Source organism: Dipodomys merriami, unplaced genomic scaffold (assembly GCF_024711535.1).
Source record: "Dipodomys merriami isolate MVZ:Mamm:240054 unplaced genomic scaffold, mDipMer1.0.p SCAF_21, whole genome shotgun sequence".
Lineage (NCBI taxonomy): Eukaryota > Metazoa > Chordata > Mammalia > Rodentia > Heteromyidae > Dipodomys > Dipodomys merriami.
The window spans coordinates 16915255-16932743 of record NW_027203493.1 but is presented as its reverse complement, the minus strand read 5'-3'; the positions used below and the strand labels follow the sequence as shown (position 1 = coordinate 16932743).

Sequence of the window (17489 nt, the reverse complement as noted above, 5' to 3'; positions counted from 1 at the left end):
CCATTCCCATTGCTGATACCATCTTCCAGGAATGTTTTGATGAGCTGGCGGGCCTCCTGCCATGTCTACACAGTCCTCCTTATTCCTCAGGAGGATGGTGACCAAAGATGTGTCCCAGCCCTGGCTGCTATGCCAGCTGGCCCAGCCTCTGCCTCCTACTGGGGTCCATCTTCCTCCAGACCTTTGGGAAGAGGGGGAAACCCAATACCCCTGGATCCCTAGAAGGAGGTTCTTTCCCTTTCTGGGCTTGATCTTGGATGATAACACACCCTGCAGATCAGCACTGTGACTAATACTGGCTGGTGCTGTGCCTGTGACACAGGTAGAGACACCAATGAGCAAAATATCCTGGACATGCAAGGCATCCTGGAAGCACAGGGAGGCCCAGCTGCAGAGCTTTCCCAAGAAAGACTCCTAAGACAGGAGAGAGGAAGAGAAGCAGATGGGGTTGGGGCCTCAGAGGCTAGAGTCCACTTATGTGGTTTCATAGCTTTAAGGGTAGGTGTCAGCAGTCAAAAGAGAGAGGTATCCTGGTATCATGAAAAGAAAGGGCCTGGAGATCAGAAACCTGGTTTGAATCCTTGCAAGCCATTCAGAAGCCAGTATCCCACATCTACTGGTGGAAGATAGGGGTAATGGCTGCACATCCCTTGCTGATGTGTGGTGGGCAGAAATAGGTAGAAATGTCCTTAAGTTCAAGCCTGTAATCTCTACAATCAGGAGGCTGAGGCAGGATGATCATGAATTTGAGGACAACCTGGCCTACACAACCAGGCCTTGTCTCAAAAAGAGAAAGAAAGAAAACAAATGCCCTTTAAAAGGAAGAACCTAGTCAGGCACCAATGGCTCATGCCTGTAATCCTAGCTACTCAGGAGGCTGAGATCTAAGGATCATGGTTCAAAGCCAGCCTGGGGCAGGAAAGTCATTGGGGCTCTTATCTCCAATAAACTACTCAGAGGAAGTGGAAAGTGGTGCTGTGGCTCAAGTGGTAGGGATCTAGCCTTGAGCAAAAGAAGCCCAGAACAACATCTAGACTCCAGGATTGGCAACAAAACAAAATAAAACAAACCCCAACCAGAACAGAATGGAATGAGGCAAGTAATGTAGCAGGGACATCACAATGCACTTCTCACACAAGAGATGATGGCAGGCCGCCTTCCTTTATCAGCAGGGATGGGCCACACACAGACCTTGTTGTGAGTCAGGTACGTGTCTCCTAAGCAGGGATACAAAAGCACACTGGAACAGCATTGTGAGACATGCTAGGCTGCCAAACCCAGCTCCTAACGGATGCACAGGGGATGTTGCTTGATGATAAACAAATCCAGGCAGCCATTAGCGCAGAAGGCCTTTGGCTCAGACACCTGCATCACACCTGGGATCACGGGCCTGTGCAGTTTGGGCTGGTGGAGTCAGTGTCTTGTGTTCTAAGGTTAGACAGAGGAAGGCGCTTCAAGGAAATAAAGCAGATGGGGGGTGGGGGTCCAAGCTCATAAAAGCAAAGTTCTGTCACCCCAAGACTCTGGCACACTCTATGCTCCTCCCCTCCCCTTTTTTCTTTTTTCCATTTTAGGCAATGGGGACTGAACCTAATGTCTCTCCATGAGTCTTAAGCCAGCCCCCGCCACCCCCCAGCTCTGTTTTGCTGTAGCTATTTGGAAGGTAAGACCTCACATTTATTTTTCCCAGGGCTGGTCTCAGAGGGTAAGCCTCCTTCTGTGGCCTTCCTATGACAGAAAGGAACCACCATGCCCAGCTTATTGATTAGGATGTGGATCTCTCCTAACTTCATGCCCAGGCTTGTCTCCAACCAGGATCCTTCTGATCGAGGCGTCGCAGGTAGTTGGGATTATAGGCATGTTCCACACCACCCAGCTCTCCAGTTTCCTTTTGTTCCAGGAGGAAAGGTTTTCCCCAGACCTCCGGTGAGAGCACTGTGGTGCCAACCGAGAGGGGCATGGTACCCAGCCCCCTCTCCATGGCCTGCCCTGTCAGAGGGAGTTTGAAGAACTCCTAGCTTCAGCAGCTAGAAGCCAGGCCATCAATTGAGCTGCTTTCTCATTCAGGTATTTTTAGAGCATTCTAAAATGAGAAAATTTTAGTATTTTTTTTCCTCCTCCTAATGGTGTTCCAACTTCCTATGAATTGAATAGTCATTTGAAATGATTCATGGAAAAATACCTTTGCTACCAGTAGACTTGTGCTGTAGATAATGTGGTTTCTGGATAATTAGGTATCTAAACACAAACACATGTGTATGTGGCGGTTCCGACTCAGCTGCTACAACCACATGGAGATAAGGAAGTCTGGCCACAGAGACACCAGATGCTGAGGGCAGAGCATCAGCCCTGGGACCTCCCACCTCCCCACAGCCCAAGCCAGAGGCCCAGCACCACATCACAGCCTGGGGGTCAAGCAGTCCAGCCCAAGGCAGCAGGTCCTCTTCTCATAGCTACCTTTGCTTGAGTGCCTGGGTCTGGGTTGGAACTGGGAAGGTTCCAAAACAGAGTTGATCTCCTCTGCTCCATTCCTCCCTCTGAGTTGTCTGCCCTGCCCTCTTCTCCTTTTCCAGCCAACTCCTGAAACCGCACCACTTTCTCCATAAAGGAGAACCAGCTGGGATGCAGGCCCACCTCCCAACTCCGCCTCCCACCGCAGGCAGGGTTCCCAATGGCTGCGGGTCCCATCTGCAAGTCTTCTTGTTCTGGGTCAGGCTCACGTGGCCTTCTCAGCCTGGAGTTAGCCCTCCAACCTTGAGAGGAATAAAATAATGTGATGTGGTAATAACACTAGTGGTAATGACGGCGGTGGTAATGGTCACCATTGAGACCACGTGGATATGCAAGAGGCCATTATATCTCCCAGTGACAGACAGTGTTGAACAGTGGTTATGGAGAGCACTGCTCGTGTGACCCTGGCTAGTTAGTGAGTCTCTCTGTGCCTCCACTTGCCCAGCTGAAAGAGGGGCTCTTTCCTGGAATGGTGTGAATGGGATGAGCAGCCGGTGAAGTGCTCAGCACAGGGCCTGGCACACGATTGGCTGCCTTCCTGCAATGCTTCCACTTGCTTTGTGTCGGCTGCCATTTTGACAAGCGAGGGAGGTTTGGAACTCGGCACGAAGGTCACGAGGATGGTGATCGGCACAGCTGTTTCTGCGTCCAGGCTGCCAGGCTCTGGGGCCACCTGTTCGTAAGGAACGGCTGTGGGAAGCACCCGCGTGCTCTGTGCTCTCAGAGGCCCTGGAAAAGTGGACCTGCGCCGTGGAATGGGCTGCTGTCATCCTCCAAGAAAATGGGCAGTGAAGGCTCAGGTCATCCTGCTCCTGATGGGTTCACTCCCCCAAAGCACCTAGCTTTTGAGTTCACAGACAGTAGCCTTTAGGTGAGACTCATGCCAGCACCTGGAGTTTGGAGTTTCTGAGCAGAGCTCCTGGGACAGGCCTCTGTATCCTCATGTGTGCCGTTCTCAAGCTCCTCGCTGGGTCACCCTTGGACAGGATGTGACTTATACATTTGTTCTTAGTAATCCTGTCCCTGGCTAGGAAGGACCAGGACCCTGTAGAGAAGGCACTGACGAGGGACCAGCAGGCTCGGGTTTGGGGCCATTCAAGCTCTAACTTGGTTCAGGTCACAAACATGCCAAGGTCCTGTGTTCTCCAGAATAAGAAGGCGGAACCAAAGTGGCCCAGATCCCTAGCCATGACCACAGTGACATCATTGGCGGCAGTAGCATCCGAAGAGGTGACAGCTGCCAATGACAGACACCCAGTGACCACTCCACCACTGTTCCTGGTGGTTCCCTTAGAGCACCAGCTCAGTAGATTCTCATAAATCACTTCCAAGCCCTAGTGACCCCACACTACACCTGCCAGGGTTAATCAATATATGTCTATCACCGTCTATACCAGACAGGACTTCATCCACCTGAACTTGCAAGCCACCATCACAGGCCTCCTCTCATCCTGTTGGTCAGTCATCAGGCTGTTGGCTAATGTTCATCCCTACCTTTCATTGTTCAGGGTCATTCTTGGGGGGTCCAAGTTGGGGTTCTCCATGGACTCCATCTGTGGACAGCGCAGGAAGTAGTAGAGGGTGTGGAGAGCATCGGGGGACCAGGTGATGGGCTGCGGCGGCTGGCGGGCCTGGCGGGCAGGGCTGGTGCCTGCGCACAGTGGGTGGCGCCCTTGCATGTGGTGCATAGCTCTGGAGACCAGGTCACCTGGAGTGGGCAGGGGAGGAAAACCAAGGACAAGACTGTGAGTCCACAGCTCAGCTTCTCTCAGGGCTGCTTGTGGCTAAGGAGGAACCGGCTCCTTCTCCTTCTGCGTGTAATTACTATTTACCCCCGAGTTAAAGGGGCGGAGGTGGAAACTGTCACCTCCATGCACAATAGCAATTTGGTTTCCCTTTCATTTCCAGTCTTGCCGTAACAGCTGAATTAAACCCTTGGTAGGGCTGGTTTCCTCTACAACTTATGCTAATGTGGTTTCTTTTTCAACATCCCCACTCTCTCCACCACCCCAGGGGCCTTTCCCCAGGTCTTTGACCACAGAAATCAGCCAGGCTCTGTGGCAATTCTCCCCTGTACTGTTCTGTGTCCAGCCCCAGGACTTCAGCAGAGGGAGGGCACTCAGACCTCTATCACCCAAGAGATGGGGGGGGGTCACTGAGCACTCACTATGTGCAATATGATACAATTCCTAAGAAATACGGCTTACATATAGTGCGAGAGGGTTAAGAACAATTTCTATCAACCCCTCCCCTCCTTTTTTTTTAGTGCCAGTACTGGGGCTTGAACTCAGGGCCTTGCAACTATCACTTGGCTTTTTCACCCATGGCTAGAGCTCTACCACTTGAGCCATACCTCCACTGCTGAAAAGAAGAGTCTCAGATTTGGCTACTGGGACTGATTTCAAACCACAACCCTCAGATCTCAGATTCCTGAGTGGCTAGGATGACAGGCAGGAGCCACCAGCACCTGGCTAAGATTTCCCCACAGTTTTAGAAGGAGAAGTGAAGGCGTACTGATGAAGAAGCCTTCCCTGAACCCTGCATTCTCCTGGTGCAGGGAAACTGCGGTGCACACAGCGGCGATGCTGAACTGTGGTTGTACAGGTAGTGTAGCTGGTGAATGCCTTCCATTTGATTTGAATCCACTCTTGTTTACTCCAAAGCCCATGAACTTCACTGTGATCTGGGCTGCATCCTGCCCGACTGCAGTCTGTAGGGTCCTCAGTCCCCACATCCTGTGTTGTTTTCCTATGTCTTTTCAATATCCCACCAACCTGGGACAGGAAACATCCCATCATTGTGTGGAGCCACAATGCGGAGACAGGATGGGCACCTGCAGGCACCTCCGCTCGGGGACAAGCGGCGCCTCTGCCTTCTTTTCTAGGCCTGAGAACTTGGGGCACCTCCCCACCGTGGGCCAGCTTTCCAAGATCTCCTAGTCTGGTGGTCAACTCCAGGGCCAAGAGACAGAGTTCCTGACACCAGCTCCTGCCCAGAAACTGATTTCATTAGGTTGTTTTTTTTTTTGTGGGGGGGAGAGCAGGTGGGAGCAGCGCTCTACCACCTACAGTTTGTGAAAGTTCCTCTGTGATTTTTATGTCCAGTCAAGTTTGAACATTGTCAGGAAATTGAATTAGAGCATGGATTCCAGAACTATGCATGTGGGGCTTCAGATCAGGGTTCGGCTACTTCCAGCCTGCGTGCTCTAATGTAATTGCTCGAGTCTCAGTTTCCTCATCTGTAAAATGGAAACGATAGCACCCACTCTACCAATTCTAAGGACTGAAAGAAATAATAAACATGGCCCAGCATGAATACTTGCTACATTTGACTACAAGGCTGGTGTTATTAACACTCTCCAATTTCTTCTCTATCCTACACTTGGGCTGAGCAGCAATTCCAGGACCTGTGCCTCGGCTCACACGCTGCCCACATTTCCCAGGACAGGAGGAGTCTGGATCCTGAAACACTACACATCCCAGCCTTGCCCTCAGGCTGCTGGGCAGCAGAAACTCGCAGCCAGGCTGCCCTGCCTCCCACAGCCAGTCTCACAGCGAAGCTGGGTGGCAGGAAGCTGAAACCTGGCTCCTGTTGCTCCACCTCTGAATGTCATAACATTTGGCGGGACCATAGGACCACAAGGAGGAGAAATCAAAGCGCCTGCGATAGCATCAAAGACGAAGCTTGTTGAAATATCATTCCAAAGGCCTCAATAAGGTAGAAGTCATTACCATTAATTATTTTTATTGTTGTTTTATTGTTATTGGTGAAGAACCCGTTGGCAGCACATTTCCAGGCAGAATACAGGCAAGAGAACCAAAGAAGAACCGGGAGCCAGGGGCGGGCAGGGGTTCCAGAAGGGTCAGGTAAACCATGGAGGTATCTGGAGTGGGAGGCCCTGGCTTCTCCCAGTCCTAGTCTAGTCCTTCACCAGCAGCTTTTCTCCATGACCACAAAGATACATATCTGTGGAAAACTTGGATCAAACTTATCTAAAAGCTTACACTGCTCCGGAATCCATTTATGACAAAAGAAAGGATCTTGCTTAGGATACTCCCCCACCCCCTCGATTCTGGGGCTTGAACTCAAGGCCTAGGCACTGTCCCTGAGCTTCTTGCTCAAGGCTAGCACTCTACCACTTGAGCCACAGCACCACTTATGGCTTTTTCTATTTATGTGGTACTGGGGAATTGAACCCAGGGCTTCATGCATTCTAGGCAAGGACTCTACCACTAAGCCACATTCCCAGCCCTGGATATTCTCTTAAGGGAATTTTTCCTTCCTGGGACTTTCTATTTCTTAAGCTTTGTGACATATATAAAAGAGGCAAAATCTCATTTAACGTTTACCATCAACCTTGGAAGAGAGGTATTTCCATTTTTATACACAAGAAAATAGTGCACAGAAGTCCAATGATGTCTGATCTGCAAACTAGCCTGTGAATTTGACCTTGGACTCTGCCTTCCATACACAAAATCAGATCCATCTCACCAATGCCACTGAAAGTGGGGTCTGTGAACAAGAGTAGATCTAGATATTGTTACTGGTTCACAAGTTAATTTCAGAAATGGAATTAAAAAATGGAATTAAAAAAAAGGCATTCAAAGCAATCTGACAGAATAATTTTGTCTATGTACTCTAAGAATCATTTTATGTTTTAGATAACACTGAGATTGTAACAGGCATATTGATGCACGTCAGTAATCCTGGACACCTGAGAGGTGGATATAGGGGATTTTCAAGGCAGGCCGTGCAAAAGTTAGCCAGACCTGTTTAAAAATAAGACAGGAATGGTGGTAACATACCTATGAGCCCAGCTCCCTGGCGAGTAGAGGTCGGAGGATGGCAGTTAAAGGCCAGTCTAACTAAAAACACAGGACCCCGTAGAAATGAAGGGACAAAGGGTGAACAAATGCAGCAGTGGTACTCACTAGATACTATGCTGAAAATGAACTATACAACTTATGGGTGGAGACAGGAAAGAAAAACTGGGAGAGAATGAGAGAAGGGGTGACATTGTCCAAAAAGAAATGTACCCTTTACCTGACTTATGTGACTGTAACCCTATGTATATCACATTTATAATAATAATGTTTTTAATCCAGAAAACATAACTTTAAATAAAAACAGGGAAGGAATGTCATTATCCAACCCCCCCTTCCAGAAAACATAAAATATTCACACACACACAAAAGCTAGATGCCAGTGCCTCACGCCTGTTAATTCTAGCTATTCAGGAGGCTGAGATCTAAGGATAGTGGTTCAAAGCTAGCCTTGACAGAAAAGGCTCCGTGAGACTCTTATCTCCAATTAACTACTCAAAAACTGGAACTGGTGCTGTGGCTCAAAGTGGTAGAGTGCTAACCTTGAGCAAAAAGAGCTCAGGGACAATGCCCAAGGCCCCGAGTTCAAGCCCTATGACTGACTAAAAGACAAAACAAAAGGAAAAAAAAAAAAAAAACAGAGGAAAAGGGTGACACTGTCCACAAAAAAATATACTCTTTACCTGACTTATATAACTGTAACCCTTTGTATATTATCTTTATAATAACAATTAAAAATTAAAACAACAAATAGACCTTGAGACCCTATCTAAAAACAAACTAAAACCAAAAGGTGGTAGAGAGCTTGCCCAGAAAATGTGAGGCCCCGGTCCAAACCCCAAGGAAACGAAGTTGAGCTTGCACTTTACATGTCTTTTTTTATTATTATCTTTTACATATATTTTACTATAATGTTCAGTCTGTGACAGAGTAGAGTCTTGGCCTTGAAACATGGCTAGTTAGTAAAGCCCTGCTGTGGCGGGGCCCAGCTCTTGGATCAGCACAGGTGGGTGCCCAGAGCCTCTGGAACTTTCTTATACTTGAGAATCAATTGATCCCATGCTCAATGAAACCTTGGTCTGAAGCCCAGAAACACCCACCGGCAAGGAAAGAAAACAAGCCCTCACTCCTTGTTAACCATGAAAGACTTGATTAGAGGCGCTCGCAGGTTTCACTCTGGTCTGTCCAACCCTCATTATGAGCCATCAAATAAAAACAGCAGGCGAGAGTCAGGAATGCAGCACTGTCTTCAAAATAAGGCCCCTCACATCTGGCTGCCTTTAAAAATAAGTGTTTTGTTTTGTTTGTTTCTCATTCCTTCCCTTTAACTTTTTCATGGGTACAGAGGGACAGAGCAAAACACAAGGATCTAAGCTCCCCACGAAACTGCTTAACCTACTGGGCAGGCTGGTCTTGGCAGGGCGCAGAGAGCTAATGCATGTAAAACCTAGGGTAAACTTTTAGGTCCAAGGTGCCTGGTGCCAAGTATCACTAGCCTCATTAAGTTCTTTAGTCTCGGAGAAAAATTACAATATCTGCCTCTGCCTCTGTCTCCTCCCTCCTCCACACTGGGTTAGCAAAAACCTCTGGTTTCAGGGGAGGGGCGGGCAACTCAGGGTGTGACCTATCTTGTTCTGTTGCCTGGAAAGAATCTAGGGATCTTCTCTGGATCCTGAGGAGTGGCTGGGCCAGGATGAGACCAAGCCTGGGTGAATTTCAGGAGATATACTCTGGGTAGGATAGAAAATGTATTCCTTCTAATGCACAGGTGTGCACGCATGCAAGTGCACACACATTTGTGTACACACAGTGAGCACTGCATGCTGTTCTATGCACTGTGGTAGGGACTGTTTCATGCTCCTGGGACAAAGCAGTGAATTAAACTGATCATGGTTCTGTCCTCATAAAGCTGAAGTTCTCATCAGAGGACAGAAAGGTAACCAGTCTTACTTAGAAGTAAGTATCTTACTTACTTATCTTTCAAGTGGGGGTCAGAGCTTGGAGTAAAGCTATAGCCATGCCAATGCCATGGGGAGGAGATAGAGGAATGAAGGGTTTTGAAAGGCCTATAGGATATAGAGTCATTTAGATGGAGGTTTAAAAGAGTAAAGGGTTAATGTGCTTGGGCAGTGGTGAAAAAAATGTTAGAAAGAGCATCTGGTACAAAGACCCAGGGTCGGGCTGGGATGTAGCTCAGTGGCAAAGCGCTTGCCTAGCAAGTGCAACGTCCTGGGTTCGATCCCCAGTACCAAAAAAGAAAAGACAAAAAAAATACAGTTAAAAAAAAAAAACAAAGACCCAGGGGCAGCCGGGCGCCGGTGGCTCACGCCTGTAATCCTAGCTACTTAGGAGGCTGAGATCTGAGGATCACGGTTCAAAGCCAGCCCGGGCAGGAAAGTCTGTGAAACTCTTATCTCCAATAAACCACCAGAAAACCGGAAGGCGCTGTAGCTCAAGTGGTAGAGCGCTAGCCTTGAGCTGAAGAGCGCAGGGACAGTGCTCATACCCAGAGTTCAAGCCCCATGACCGACAAAATAAAAACAAAAAAACAAAAAACAAAACAACACAAAAAAACTCAGGGCAGCCTTGGCTAGGAAGATGGCCTCGTGGCTGGAATACAGCTATTAAGAGAAGAGTCTGCAACTGGAGTTAGATAGAGCACAAGTTCAGAGAGAGCACAGGCCCTGAGCTCAAGTACCAATACCAGCAATTAAACTAAATTAAAGTAAAAATAAGTAGGGTGTTAGTGGCTCAGGCCTGTAACCCTAGATACTCAGAAGGCTGAGATCTGAGGATCACAGTTTAAAGCCAGCCCATGTAGGGAAGTCCCTGAAACTCTTATCTCCAACTAACCACCAGAAAACTGGAAGTGGTGCTGTGGCTCAAAGTGGTAGAGACTAACTTTGAGCAAAAGAATGCCCAGGCCCAGAGTTCAAGCCCATGACTGACCCCCTCATCCCATCCTCTCATCCTGCCCCCCAAAAGTAAGAGAAGAATGGGGTAGGTGATGAAGCCAGATTGCAAATCAGGTCTCCAACCACAGTGAGGAGGTGGTGTTTTGCTGTGGGCACTGGGAAGCCATCAGTGTGGACAGCATGGACTTGAGCAGATGAGTGGCACTGTCCAATTTATGTTTTAAATGTCCTGGGCATGGGCAGGGTTGCTAACATGGGGGAGGTAAAAGAGGCAAACTCAAACTCGAGGTGGTTCTAGAACAATATGGAGAGAATGACGGCAAGCCCTTCCCCTGCAGGCCCCCTACATAGGGGACTGGCTTGGACTGCAATGGGAGCAAGGGCAAAGAATCAGAGTTCAATCTTTTTTTTTTTTTTCCTGTTGATGAGGCTTTTTATTGTTGTCAGAGTTCAATCTTGATCCTCACCAGCCCAAGAAGCTGAGGCTGAGCTGCTGGCCACATCTAGGAAGCCCACAATAGCAGAGCCCTCAGAAGTGAGCCCTGCTCTCCTGGTTGGCAGTGTTGAGCTGGGAGAATGAATTCCTTTCCTTTTCTAAGTCTCTAGGGTGTGTTCTGAGAACTGAGTGGGATATAGAGTAGGTGCTTCACTGTGCCTTGAGCACACTAAGTGCTCCATTGAAATTCAACAGCAAAGTAAAATGAAGGTGCTCTTCAATGAATGGAGCCCCAAGGACTCTCACTCTGCTCAGAAAACATGGCCCGGCCCCAAGATAGCCCACTAGCCAGGAGGCATTTGTTAGAAAAGAGATGAAGCCACACACTGGAGCCCACTTCCCTGTGCAGGGCCTTGGGGAGCAGGAGACCCAGGCAGCCCTGTGCTCTGTCTATCTGCTGTCAAAAGATGGAGCTGGAAGTCCCTGTGGCCTTGAAGCAGGCACCTTCATTTCCTGTCTGGGAGGGGGGAACAGAATAGAAGGAGGAAGTTGCATCTGGAAGGAACCGAGTGGCTTAGCACTCACTGTTCAGATTCCAGAAAATGACAAAGACTCACAGATGGGGAAAGCTGGAGCAGAGTGAACCTCCCTTGTCTCTGTGTGGGGTGCTATGACCCTTGCTAAGAGAGCACCCCTCCCCCTCATCAATGGCATCATCTCCACAGAGCAAGGAGAAATCGGGAGCCAGAGTATAATGTTTTATTTCCTAAGTAACTGGGATGAAGAGAGGGGACACTTGGTGTGGGATTTCTGTTTTATGGGCCCTGAGGTCCTGTAAGGCACCTAGAGGCTGGGGGCAGGATCCACCATGTATCCCCTGCTCCGCTTCAGCCAGATGCTGTGTTCTTTTTTTGGGGGGGGCGGTGGAGGGGATTGCTGGACCTGGGGCTTGAACTCAGAGCCTGGGTGCTGTCCCTGAGCTTTTTTTTTTTTGCCCAGGGCTAGCACTCTACCACTTTGAGTCACAGCTCCACTTCTGTTTTTTGTTTGTTTGTTTGTTTTGTAGTTAATTGGAGATAAGAATCTTATAGACTTTCCAGCCCAGGCTTGCTTCGAACCATGATCCTCAGATCTCTTCCTTTTGAATAGATAGGATCACAGGTGTGAGCCACCAATGACTAGTTTGCTTTGTGTGTGTGTGTGTGGTGTGTGTGTGTGTGTGTGTGTGTGTGTGTGTGTGTGTGTGTGTGTGTGTGTGTGTGTGTGTGTGTGTGTGTGTGTGTGGTTTGAGAAGGAGCAATGGTTGGAAAGTCTGAGCTCTCTGGGCTGGCAGGTGATGTGAAGATCTCCAGGTCTGTGGCAGTAGGGGCTGCTTGCTGCCCACCTCACTGCAGCTTGCCTCCCACCCATCCATTATTGCCGGCAGGACCATGATAAGAGTGCTGCTGGCTGAGTTTTTAAAAGAAACTAGAAATCAGATGAACAAGTGACTGACCATGCCTTACAGTCTGTGAGCCACCAAGCTGCCACAGTTGGTCTAGAAGGATCCAGCTTTCTTAGAAGGCCTGAGATGTAGAGTAGGCAGCCAGGATATAGGCTGCAAGTTCTGCCCAATCTTCTCCCTGAGACCCCTGCTCTAGCCCAGGGGCTGGATGTGGAGGTGACACTTACTCAGTTCCGAGATGCTGCCCACACATGTGGCCAGGAGAGACTGCTCCAGGGTCCGCAACTCCAGCTGAGCATAGGCATCTGCACGCTCATCGTGGCCCAGGGACCCGCCATTGTAGGGACTGAAGTAGGCAGGCAGAGAGAGGACGCCTGTGGGAAAGCAAGATGGAGAGGTTATTCTCACTGTGGTGATGGTGGTCGGAGGCAGAATTCAGCCCCTTCCCTTCTGCTACAGCAGGGTCACGAGGCAGATCTCCCTGAGACTTAAGAACATTGGACTTCTTACTCTGGGTCAGAGGGAGAAGAGGCCCCACTGTGGCTGGGGCTTTCCCCATGTGGAGACTACCCTCTCCTGGAGCTGCCCAAGGGACTGGCCTACTTAGGCTCGTGGGCAACCTACTGATTATTTATAGCATGTCTGACTGAGAGAACAAGGTGTCCTGAGTGACAGGTAGAGCTGGCTTTGTGTCATGGTACTCAGGAGTGGTTGGGCCAGAGGTCAGTGACCATCTTGTTCACCCAAAGGCCAGTTCCACCCATGGAGTCCTCTCACTTCCCTATGTTCTCATGTGCTTCTTCAAGCCCAGAAAGGGCTGGGGGAGGGGGAGCAGGGAGGAGAGGAGGGCCACCACTGGGAAAGGGACACTGTCCTTACTACTCCAAGCAAGGGATGTGGCCCAGCCCCTGGCCAAGTCCAATTAGTGTTTCTCATTAGCACTTCAACAGCTGAGAGCAGAGCTGTCAGAATCCATCCCAGGGGAAGACGGGCTGGAAATCTCTCCGCCTCACTGTGTGGCTTCTTAGTAAGGCCAGAAAAGCAAACTTGTGCTGCTTTCAGATGACACATGGCGTCATAAAGAGCACGTGGCCCCAGAAATTCTCACTGTGGCCAGGGCCCCGAGCAGGGGTTCCTAATGTTTGTTAACTACCCCACCTTCCACCCAACTTTAATTTATTATTAATTTATTTTTCAAGAAAGAGACTCAGAGGAATGGCATTTGTCACTTTGGGGGAACAATCTAAAATGTACTGAGAGAGCCGGAGAGCCTCTGGGGTGTGGCCAAGCCTGGGTTGTAATCTCCACAGTGCCCAGGTGAGGTGTGCAACAAGGACAGTGGCTGTAATGGGTTGGCATCACAGAGTGGATAAAACAAGGCCCTAGGGTGGAAGCCTGGGGTCAGAACTCCAGTCCTGGCATGTGATTAGCAGCGTGATCCTGGGCAGCCACTTGGTCCACTCTCCATTAACCAGAGACAGCAAAAGTCCCCCCTCCCTGTCCCCCCGCCCTGCACCCCACCAGCTCATTGGGCTGCTGTGAGGTGGGGCTGAATCACCAGACTATTGCTTGAGCACTAGCACCAGCACGTGGCTGGGAATTGGTCCTCTATTAAGTGTGATTGCTGTTATTTGTGTTCTGTGCTGGAAACATGGGCTGCTATTGACACTGTGTCATTTATCTTTCGGCTACTCTGGAGACTGGCAGTAAGGCTCTGGTTTCAATGTTGAGAGGCTGACGGGGACAGCATGAATACTCTGCTTAGGTAAGTAGAGAAGATGAGATGCAAACTGGGGTGGGGATAGTTCTAGAAAGTGAGCCTAGACTGCAATGAACGTAAAACTAGGACCAGAGTGTCGGACACCTCTTGCTGAGCTCTGAATTTCTCTCTGGAGAGGCAGGCAAAGGGACCAGATTCTGGCACAATGTCCTCCCTGACCATTCTGCAGGTTTGGGGTTGGTTAGGTTTGCCCTTGCCCAAGGCAGGCCTCCCAGCATCCTGTGCTTGAGTGGCTGAGACCTGCCTCCCTGCCCCTCCCCTCAGCCTTCCCATCAGACCAGCTCTGAGTCTGTAAGGTTCTGAATCAAAGCCAGTCCTCCAAGCTTTGTTTCTGCTGGAGGAAGGGGAAGAGTGTGTAGTGGAGTTGCCCCTACCAAGGCCCCATTTTCTAAAGCAGAAATTTTCCTGACAGCTGAGTAACCAAACACGCTAGGAAGAGCTGGCTCTGAGCACTGAGACATATACAACAAAGGAGAAAGCCACCCAACGACATGCCTCAGCCCACAGGCAGCCCACAAGCAGCTGCAGGAGTATGTGCGCAGCCTGCTTCTTCTTCCTCTCTCCCCTCCTCATCCCCAGAAACAACACTGGAGACATGTGGATCAAATTTGCAGTGCTTAGGGCAAGGGAATTGGACATTCAGCTGATTTGTCAAAGGATTCCCAGAGAGTAATATTATGTCAATAGATGGAGTAACACGAGCTGGCTGCCCTGTTAATAATAGCCCCCATTTTCCCAGTCATCACCACTCAAAGGGCCTTTCACTCAATACTGTGGCAAAAATAGTTATGCACCTATTATTAATAACAGTAATTGATAGCATAACAGCTTTGGCATAGGACCTTTGGCTTTTAAGAGGTGTGTGTGTGTGTGTGTGTGTGTGTGTGTGTGTGTGTGTGTGTGTGTGTGTGTGTGTATGCATGCGTGCGCGTGCCAGTTCTTAGGTTTGAACTCAGGGCCTTGGTGCTGCCCTTACATTTTCTACCACTTAAGCCACATATCCATTTCTGGCTTCGTTGATAGTTTACAGGAGATAAGAATCTCATGGACTTTCCTGCCCAGGCTGGCACTGAACTGTGATCTTCAGATCTCAGCTTCCTGAACAGCGAGAATTATACACATAAGCCACTGGCATCCAGTTTAACAGATTTTTAAATATCTATTTTGTAGTTTATTTCTCTAGCAAGAGAGATAGAGAGCCATCAGTATTATTAACAGCCAGGCTGACTTTTTAATTGAAGGTTTACTATGTGCCACGTACTGTGAGAACAACTTCTTACGTATTTCCACATTTAAGTCCCAGGACATCACCTTACAGATGAGAAGTCCAAGCGCAAAGCTAAATGACTTGCCCAAGGTTACCCAGGTTCCCAAAAAGTAAATGGGGCTAGAGCTTTAATCTCTCCAATAAAATCTGTTCAAATGAAATGCCACTCTAACTTGGGCTTCTGGGTCCTTTTGGTAAGAAAACACCTAGGATGTTTGGGAGGAGAGGGGTCTGAGGTTTGATCAGAGGAAACCCAAAAACCTAGAATTAGGACTTTTAATAAAGCTCTAGGTTTTCTGGAAGCCTCTCATGAAACTCCAAAAGTGGAAGGCAGTCTTTTTAATTCTCACTTGCCTTCCCAGAATGCAGTTCTGCAGCTTTTATTCCAAACCTACTCCTACCAAAACAACAGCAAAAATCGATTAAAAAAAAAAAAAACTTCTCCATGTCAATCTTAAATATTCTGCATCTCACAATGAGACAGAAATTACTTTCTTTGTATGCTAATTCTTCTCAATCCCTCGATTTCTCCTTCCCCACCCCCCACTTCCCAAGCAAGGTTCCCCACCTCCCCAAAAGAGGAATTCCCAACAAACAAGAAAATAAAGGACATATATAGTCTTCCATTTAGTAAAATATTCAGGAGAAACAGATCATCTCAGTCTTAATAGGAAAGCAAGCATACTGGAATGTTGCCTTCTCAGCTCCAATCCATCCCTGCAGAACTCTGCTCGCTACACACAGAACCAAGTGCATCGCTCAGGTCATTACTATGAAGTGAATTACTAAATGTGAAACATGATGGTGATTGAGCTGTCCCCTGCCTTCCTCTCGTGCTGACTCAGCGCCCCACTCCAACAGTCTGGGAAACTTCTACAAGTCTCTATCTATATGGAGTCATAATCTCTACCTTCTACCACTCAACTTTTCTCATTCTGATTTCTCAACCCCTAAATCTCAGAACTCATTATCTTGTTTCTCAAAACCTCCTCCTCTATCTTCCTCCTCCTCTTTCCCAGTTCTCTATCCGGTTGCCCAACAGGAGACCTCTGAGCCTTCATTACTGAGGAGGAGCCTCAGTAATGATGTTAGGATCCTTGCTTCTCTAAGCTGTGCTCCACAGGCCCTGGTGTGGGGGTGGGGACAATGATTTTTGCCCGGGTGATTTCCCATGCACGCCCAGAGGGGGCGCCACTGAATGGAGACAAGAAGCTTGGTCACCTGGCCTTCTTGACAGCCCCCTCCCAGCCATGTGAGGAATAGATGGGCAGCACCCTGGGTTAACGAAGCAACTTTCAGTGGCAGAGAATCAATGGGAGATTCCATCCACTGCTCTGTTAAGACACTGGCTCCATCTGAGGCTGTCTCAAGTTCTCTCCAGCACTGCTCTAGTCTCTGAGTGACCCATGTAGTCTCTAACATGATGTGGACCCAAAGGTAGACCTGTTGGTTACTACTAGTTCCTATGCCTTAATTTCCCTCACAGACATAAGACCTCCCCAACACACACACACACACACACACACACACACACACACACACACACACTCACACACACACAATTTTAAGTATAGGAAGGTCTTGCTATAGCTCAGGCTGGTCTTAAACTCTCCCTCCTGATCTTTGCTTAGGTTCCTTCCCCTACTTACCAAGTACAGGGATTATAGGTATAAACCACCACACCTGGCATGTAGTTCAGTGTGTCTGAGCATTCATCAAAAAAAAAAAAAACAAGGTTTTTTGTTTTTTAAACTCAGCAAACCATTACCTGTGCACTCCTCAGAGTTGTAAATGTTCTATCTGTTCAGTAGGCCCTAACATCTTTCAAGTCCCTGACCCAACTCTCTCCCATCCCCAAAACGAGACCTACTGGCCACTGGTCTCAAGGATGCTCACTTGCCAAGGCAGCTGAGGTCCATGCCTGTCCTACTTCTTTGAATTGAAGACTGGCATGCAGTGGATTATTTTTACTGTCTTGCAAGGAACACATGGGGCAGGGGCACTTTCACTAGTTTTCATAAGGGCTGTAGGCACAGATGGGGTTCAATCCATAAGCATCTCAAAGGAAAAATCATATTGCTTCAGTATGGCTTCCAAGTGGCCCACAGAATCCAATCCATTTAAAAAAGGTGTTTCTGCTCTCTGATCTGGACCTTTATATACAACACGTGGAGTGCCAGTTGCTGTGTATGAGTCATTCCAGAACAAAGTACGGAAAGATTGAACATGAATATCTTTCAGAGTCCAACATGAGAGGTAAGGACAGTAGGTTCTGAAAGAACTTCACCAAATGGTATTTGTCTTGACATTCTA

The 17489-nt window shown here is 48.5% G+C and overlaps 1 protein-coding gene across 1 annotated transcript in view; it reads right to left on the bottom strand.

Moving 5' to 3' along the window:
- The window catches only part of Abtb2 (ankyrin repeat and BTB domain containing 2), a 166087-nt gene that overhangs the window by 34905 nt on the left and 113693 nt on the right, over positions 1-17489 (bottom strand). Inside the window, exons 2-3 of the mRNA XM_070032617.1 lie at positions 12357-12503; positions 4006-4219 (exon numbers count right to left, since the gene is read on the bottom strand). Of these exons, the coding sequence (XP_069888718.1) occupies positions 4006-4219; positions 12357-12503 (361 nt within the window). The remainder of the gene's footprint in view (positions 1-4005; positions 4220-12356; positions 12504-17489) is intronic.